The sequence below is a fragment of the Camarhynchus parvulus genome, chromosome 19 (assembly GCF_901933205.1).
Source record: "Camarhynchus parvulus chromosome 19, STF_HiC, whole genome shotgun sequence".
Taxonomy (NCBI): domain Eukaryota; kingdom Metazoa; phylum Chordata; class Aves; order Passeriformes; family Thraupidae; genus Camarhynchus; species Camarhynchus parvulus.
In genome coordinates this window covers 5955113-5962810 of record NC_044589.1, presented here as the reverse complement: position 1 = coordinate 5962810, position 7698 = coordinate 5955113, and the positions used below count along the sequence as shown (strand labels likewise).

At 54.6% G+C, this 7698-nt stretch overlaps 1 protein-coding gene across 1 annotated transcript; it reads left to right on the top strand.

Annotated features, from left to right (window-relative positions):
• The first annotated feature begins 16 nt into the window (after positions 1–16).
• On the top strand, positions 17–7698 carry LOC115911640 (argininosuccinate lyase). Its single transcript, XM_030962772.1, has 17 exons — positions 17–38; positions 399–461; positions 1697–1891; positions 2492–2575; positions 2883–2939; positions 3169–3266; positions 3892–3969; positions 4197–4274; positions 4418–4470; positions 4785–4847; positions 5012–5126; positions 5730–5814; positions 5971–6030; positions 6277–6360; positions 6558–6638; positions 6996–7102; positions 7458–7698. Exons 2-17 carry the CDS (start codon positions 450–452, stop codon positions 7606–7608), a joined length of 1401 nt encoding a protein of 466 aa, XP_030818632.1. The 5' UTR covers positions 17–38; positions 399–449; the 3' UTR covers positions 7609–7698.

The following is a 7698-nucleotide window of genomic DNA, read 5'->3' as shown; positions in this document are numbered from 1 at the left end:
AGCGAGCCACAGAGCGGCCGGGGCTGCGTGCGGAGCAGGTGAGCGGTGCCCGGGGAACCGGGAGAGCACCGGGAGCGGGGCAGGGAGTGATGCCCGGAGAACCGGGAGCGCACCTGGAGCGATGCTCGGGGACTTGGGAGCGCTCCGGGAGCGGGGCAGGGAGCGGTGCCCAGGGAACCGGGAGCGCACCGGGAACGATGCCCGAGGAACTGGGAGCGCACCGGGAGCGGTGCTCGGGGCATTGGGAGAGCACCGGGAGCGGAGCAGGGAGTGATGCTCAGGGAACCGGGAGCGCACCGAGAGCGGTGCCCGGGGAACCGGGAGCGGGGCACAAAGTGATGCCCGGAGAACCGGGAGTGCGCACGGCGGCAGCTGAGCATCTCCGCGCTGTCCCGCAGGTTGCACCAAGTGCCAGGATCGCTGCACAAACGAGCAAAACGTCGTCCGAAATGGCAGCCGAGGTGAGGGGGAGCTTGGCTTTGCTGCGGGTCCTTCTCTGCTTCGTTTGGAACGGGTGGGATCAGCATCCCTGGTGTGGTTCTGAGGGATGTGGGTTAGGGGTGGTCCTGGCAGTGTTGGACTCGCTGATCTTGGAGATCTTTTCCAACCTTAATGATCCTCTGAGTGGTTTTCCCTGGTTTTCCATGGAGAAGGGGACAGCGAAAGTCTTTGCTGCAATAATCCACCGTCCCACCTCTGATCCCGGCAGTGAAGATGTCCCTGGACACCTCTTCCCACCCCAGCACTTCCCTCCAGCAGCACCGTTCACTCCCTGTCCCCTCTGCCCATCACGGCGGGTCCAGCGAGCGGAGGCCAAACTTTGGTTTTTTTCCCCCATTTCCCCCCCGGGGCAGCTCCTGCGGACAAACTCAGAGCTCCGGCACTCCGAGTCTTCATCCTGCCCCCTCAGGCTCCCTCCTGCCCTTCCCTGCGCCAATCCTTAGGGAAAAGAGCCGCTGCCGCCGTCCCTGCCCGCTGTCCATGGTAGCTCCGCCGCCCGCCCGGCGCCGCGCGCCCGCCGAGCCCTCCTGGGGCTGCTTTGGGATTTTCTCTTCCCTTTGCATCTCACTCGAACATTTGTAACACCGAAAGGCACCCAGGCCTCCCTTTCTGCAACCTGCTCCTTTGCGGGTTTTATCCTAATTTTACATGACAACGTCGTGGCTCTGGAGCTGCTTCAAACGGTGACTTCAGACACTTTGTAGTTACAGGAGTGGCTTAGAGCGTGTGGCTTGTGCTGGCCCACGGCTCCTTGTCAGCTGAATATTTTCTTCCAGGCTCCCTAAAAGAGTGGGATTTTTTTAGTATTTCAAGGATCAGAGAACAGTTTTCACTATATCCCTGACTCCTTTACCTTTTTCTTTTTTTTCTTTTTTTTGGTCAGAAGTCCATCAAAGAGTCAGAGATCAGCAGCTGCCTTAAAAGAGAGTTCCATGGTGGTCTTGCACCCCACGCCCTGATGCTTATTTTCAGAGAGTCCTGCAGAAGTCAAATATCTTGGAGGATCCCCAAGCCAGACCTGTAACCTCAAGGGCTAAATTCTAGTGACAGTGACATGCTCTAAGTCCAGGGTTTTGCTGGTATAGACTGAATAAAACCATTCCTGAGATGCTCCTCAGTTTTACTCTGATAAGGATGACATGAAGAGATTTTTAGGGGATATATCCATAAATCTGTGTCTCTTCATTTCTTGCAGGGGGACAAAATGATGGCAGGAAGGTTTGTAGGGAGCACAGATCCCATCATGGAGATGCTCAGCGCTTCCATTACTGTTGATCAGAGACTGTCTGAGGTGGACATCCAGGGCAGCATGGCTTATGCCAAAGCCTTGGAGAAGGCTGGAATCCTGTCCAAAACTGAGCTGGAGAAGATCTTGAGTGGCCTGGAAAAGGTATTTCTTCCCTTCACAACCTCTCATGTGTGCTGGAATGAATCTTTCCTTACCTGACAGCATCTTGCTGTTTTAAAGAGTGCCTTTAAGTGTCCTTGTGTCCTCTTCAGACTGAGCAGTCACTAGGCATCATTTCAGTGGGAAGTAAGAACATCCTTTTCCTGCTGGCACGTGGAATTTTGAGTCTGGCTGCCCAGCTTGGCAGGAGGCAATGCATAGCAGGTGTAGGGGGAAGGGGAGGCAGCAGAGAATTGCTTTTATAAAATATCCATTGTTGTTGATCACCCACCCTGGACAAGGGTGAGTCTGTGCAATGTTCTGTAGGAAAAGTGATTTAGCATCATCTGTGGATGATGCTAAAGAAATCACTGATATTTAAGCTCTATTTTTCCTGTCAATGCTTAAATCCTCCATAACACTGCAGGGTTATTATGGATAGAGAGGTGAATCCCACCAACAGTATGGAATATCAGGATGCAGTGAGCAGCCTGAATGCCAGAGTTTGCATGAGACTTCTGGGAATGCCAGGAGCTGGGAATTGCTGGGGACACTCACAGCCCCAGGCAAGCAGGGTAACTGTGATGTTTGTGCTGTTTGCAGATCTCTGAGGAATGGTCCAAGGGAGTGTTTGGCGTGATCCAGACTGATGAGGATATCCACACTGCCAACGAGCGCAGGCTGAAGGTTTGGCTCCTCCAGCCTCTTCTTCCTCATCCTCTGCCTGACATTCAGGGCTTGTCCCTCTGTCCCTCTGGGAAATCCCTTTAGAGCTGCTGGCACTGAACCCCCTGGGGCACAGCCAAGGGTCTCCAAGCCCCCTTTTGTGGCACTGTACAAGCCCAGAACCCAAAGCTGCCCCTCCCCAGAACACATCCCATGGTTCCTCACAGGATCCTGGAGCTGAGTCCCTTCCAGGCAGGGAGATGTGCTCCTGTGGATTGTCCTGTTTAGGACACAGAGATGCTGACAGAAACCCTGCTCTTGTCCTCAGGAGCTGATTGGAGATGTAGCTGGGAAGTTGCACACTGGCAGAAGCAGGAATGATCAGGTATGGACAGAATCTTTTTGTTTCTCCCTCTGTATTCCTCCTCTACCTCACTTCAGGAGACCTCAGCCCAGAGTGGCCGCTGGAACTGGAGAGCAAGAAATGCTGACATGACCACAGAAATACAACCAAATGATGAGAAGAAGATGCACATTGCCATCACACAGGACAAGGAGGGGTTTGCCTTGCTGGCACTGCATATGTGACATTCTTTGTGGCCAATCCCCCACAGGTTGTGACTGACCTGAAGCTGTTCATGAAGAATTCCCTCTCCATCATCTCCACACACCTCCTGCAGCTCATTAAGACCCTGGTGGAACGTGCTGCCATGTGAGTCCTTTTCCCCAGTCCCTGTTTTCCATAACTTTGGCCTTTTGGGGGCAGGAGACTCTTTGGTTTGTCCTTTGTCTGACTGCACTGCAGGGTATCCTGTGCAGGGAGTTACAGCCAGGCAGGTTGGGGTAGCCCAGGGGACAGAGTAGCCCCTTTTTCTCCAGAGTTCACCTCACAGAAACTTTCCTCATCTCTCAGAGAAACTTTCCTTCATGCCTGGCAAAGGAGTTGAGGTGGGAGGTCCACACAAGATTCTGCAAGGCACCAAACCCATCAGAAGGAGAGGAAAAAATGTTTCAGGTTTTTCTAGAGGAGAAAAAACTCAGCTGTGTTACCTCCCTGTCTGGCTCTGCTCCTCATACTCCAGAGCTGGGGTGGGCTGGGGAATCCTTGCCTGCTACTAAGGGGCTGCTGCTCCAGGCAACTTTCCAGGGGGCCCAGGGCAGATTGTCCACTCTGGAATAGCTAAACCCAGTGTGCTTGGTTTGAAGGCTGACAGGAGATGGACAAGCTTCAGCACAACACAGGCTAAAGATGCTCAGTTTGTGACCTTGCCAGGAGCTCTGCTGTGTCCCTGTCCCTGCTGTCCCTGCTGCTCACCTCTCTGTCCCTTCCCTCCCAGAGAAATCGATGTGATCCTGCCTGGCTACACCCACCTGCAGAAAGCTCAGCCCATCCGATGGAGCCAGTTCTTGCTCAGGTGAGCACCTCCCACCCTCGGGGCCCTGCTCTGCTGAGGGGACAGCCAGGGCTGACAGACCAGAGGGAGCCCTGCAAACGGGAACAGGAACTCCCTGTGTCCCCTGGCTCTGTCCAGGCTCCTCATGTTTGAGGGGGGATCCCAGGCTCCAGGCATGGCAGGATAATGACTGGAAAGGAAGCAGCCATTCCCTGCTTCACATGCTCTCTCCCCTTGTCCATCCCCAGCCATGCTGTTGCTCTGACCCGTGATTCTGAGCGCCTGGGAGAGGTGAAGAGGAGGATCAATGTCTTGCCTTTGGGAAGGTAAGATCTACTGTTTGTGTGATCATTTGGCCTTGCTTTGCCCTGCAAAGACTTCGGGGGTGCCTTCCCTGCTTTCCAGAGCTCAGCTTTGGATGGATAGGAAAGGAGGATTGCTTGATTTCTGTTTCTTTTCCCCCTGGCAGTGGTGCTCTGGCTGGAAACCCCCTGGAAATCGACAGAGAGCAGCTGCGCAGTGGTAAATGTCATCCTGGGCCTGAGGGACAAGGGAGTGCCTGTCACACCTGGGAGGGAGGGAATGGCACCACAATGCCCCATCCTGGAACCAGAGCCTTTCATTTTCCAGGATTTTTGCTGCAGACAGGCAGTGCCAGTGAGGTGGGAGGAAGAGCAGCCCCTGCTGTACTCTGCCTGTCTGGGATCATAAAAAAACCCCACTAAACATGTTTATGTTGCTCAAGGGCTCACAATCACCTTCTCTGGGGCAGCCTGGTGCATTCAGGCTCCTGCCAGGGCCAGTGTGAGCTCCTGTGTCCATCCCCTTCCTTGCAGAGCTGGACTTTGCTTCCATCAGCCTGAACAGCATGGATGCCGTCAGCGAGAGGGACTTTGTGGGTAAGCACAGCCAAAGCTTCCAGCATGGTGGGGAGCAGCTCCTGACACCTTTCCAGTTACCCTTCCTTAATAAGGGACTGAAATGTAGGATGTAAAGCCCCAGTCAGAGTTCCCTGGGTTGTCCAAGCACCTTTTCCCCTCCTGATTTCCTGCCTTCCTTGCAGTGGAATTCCTCTCTGCTGCCACCCTGCTGATGATCCACCTCAGCAAGATGGCTGAGGATCTCATCATCTACAGCACCAGCGAGTTTGGCTTCGTGACCCTCTCTGATACCTACTGGTAGGTTTTTGGTCTCTGATGGGGGATTCTCCTCAGCTCCCCACGCTGGGTGAGGCAGTGCTTGGGGTCTGTCTGTGCACGAGGCTCACCCAGCACCAAGAGCCTGGCACAGAGGCACCCTCAGGGTGAATATTCCTCAGCAATGGTCACTTATTTCTCATTCTGGTAACTTAACCAAGTTTACATTCACCAGCAACTCCTGCCCAGGATGTGCTGGCAGAGAGAACTTCCTCCTGTGCTGGGAATGCTGCCAGAGCCGTTTCTTGTGTGGCTGGGTTTGCAATCCCAACAGACTCCTTGTCTGCAGGGTGGCACAGCCACAGCCCTCCTTCCCTGGGATCACTTAGCCTGGCCTGCTGACACCAACTTTGCAGTGGCTTGGACAGAGAGCTCCCTTTTAAGTTTCTCTGTGAGAGGTGGGACTGTGTGGGAACTCCAGACAAGGTGCAAAATCAAAGAGCAACTCAGTCAGTTCACTGATTTGCTATACCCTTAACTGAATTACAAAGAAAGGGGATTTAGAGGTTCCTTTCAGAGGGCAGGAACAGGGATTTCAGCCAGAGGGTTTTGCTCACCAGTGCACTCCACACACCTTCCCTGCAGCTCTGGCAGCAGTGTGATGCCTCAGAAGAAGAACCCCGACAGTCTGGAGCTGATCCGCAGCAAAGCCGGGCGAGTGTTCGGACGGGTGAGCCCCAAAGAGGAGGAGGAGGAGGAAACTGCTCCTGTTGGGGCTGGACATCTCCTTTTTCTTGCCTTTGTAAAGAGCTGTGGGTTCTGGGGCTGTCCTGGGGCTGTGCTTTACTCTGTAGCTCACTCCCTGCCTCTCCTGTTCCCTCTGCAGCTGGCTGCAATTCTGATGGTCCTCAAAGGACTCCCGAGCACCTACAACAAGGACCTGCAGGTAGAGCCCTTGTTCCTCTCCACTCTCTCTCTGAGCAGACACAGTCATCCCCTGCCCTTGAGCTGTCCCAGCCCTCCATTTCTGTGTGCTGGGAAAGGGGCTGAGGGAGGGGATGCTGCAGGTGACCCCCTGAGTGCCATGGCAGGAGCCTCTGGGATCACATCCCTGCTCTGCTGCTTGGGCTGCTCAGCCTGTTGTGCTGCACCAGGCTGGCTCAGAGCCATTTCCATCACTGTTCTACCACAGGAGGACAAGGAGGCTGTCTTTGATGTTGTAGACACCCTGAATGCTGTGCTCCAGGTTGCCACTGGAGTGATTTCCACCCTCCAGGTAAAGCTTCATCTTTTAGGTATTGAACATGGAGCACATTCTGTGAGTAACACAGGGGACAGGGCTCCAGACTGGTCCTAAAGTGAAAATTCTTCAGTGCCTCACCCACACTGCTCATTTTGGTCCCTCTTAGAGCTCATGTGCCCCAGGAGGAGCTGATGATAAATAACATCTCCCTCTGCCCTTCCTTTCTGCAGATCAACAAGGAGAACATGGAGAAGGCACTGAGCCCTGAGATCCTGTCATCTGACCTGGCTCTCTACTTGGTTCACAAAGGAGTAAGTGCCAGAGGGAGAGCTGGAGCTGGGATTTCTTTGGATGCAGAACTGCTCAGTGAGGAGTTGGGATGAGACCCCAGGGTGATGAGCAGTCAACAACCATGAGAGCTGAAAACACATCCTTTACATGCATCTCAAGCAGTGCTACCTTGGGGGACTTCATAGTAATTTACACCCAAATTACTTGATCATAATTTATTCCTAAATCCTCCCCTCTTCCACCCCAGCACTGCCAGATTCAGCTTGCATTGCCCTAAGGGAAAACAGGCCAGCTGAGAAAGTAGCACATGCATTCTCCTCATGGAAAAGCAGCCCAGCTGCCTGGTCACTGAGTGCCGCCTCTGCTTCCCCCTGCAGATGCCCTTCAGACAAGCCCACATTGCTGCTGGCAAGGCCGTCCACCTCGCTGAGACCAAAGGCCTCACCATCAACAATCTCAGCCTGGAGGACCTGAAGAGCATCAGGTTTGTGCCTCTGTTAATTCACTTCCCTGCACAGGCAGGGCTCAGCCTCCCTGATTTGCCTTCCCTAAAGTGCCTGGGCCGGGCAGCACCTCAGCATCCTCCTGTCCTGAATATACAAATGCTTCTGCTGGGGCTGAAACAGTGGAGGGGGTGGAATGGCCATGGCCATGGGCAGGAGCTCTTGGGAGGAAGAGCAAGAAGCCCCCAGAGGGGTTTGGCTCTCAAGTTCCTCGGTGAGCTGATGTCAGCCAGCAGAAGCTCAGGAGCGTTTCCCCTGGGGAAAAGGCGCCGCCCTCACTCCCTCAGCCTCTGCACAGGGCCCAGAGCCCCCTGACAGCCCCCCCTGTGCCCCCAGCCCCCTGTTTGGCAGCGACGTGGCGCAGGTGTTCAGCGTGCTGAGCAGCGTGGAGCAGTACACGGCCGCGGGCGGCACCGCCAAGAGCAGCGTCTCCGCCCAGATCGAGCAGCTGCGGGAGCTGCTCAAGAGGCTCAAGGAGCAGGCTTAGAGTGTGGGGAGAGATGCCGTGCCTGCAGCAGAGTGCCTGTGCCACTGGTCTGGAGTTAATAAACACTGGGGTGTCTGTAGTTCACTGAAA

Bases quoted from the DNA above. Each gene is read 5' to 3' on its own strand.
- LOC115911640 (XM_030962772.1), top strand. The intron at 1,892-2,491 runs GTATTTCTTCCC...TGCTGTTTGCAG, and splicing joins TCTTGAGTGGCCTGGAAAAG to ATCTCTGAGGAATGGTCCAA. The intron at 7,103-7,457 runs GTTTGTGCCTCT...CTGTGCCCCCAG, and splicing joins GAGGACCTGAAGAGCATCAG to CCCCCTGTTTGGCAGCGACG.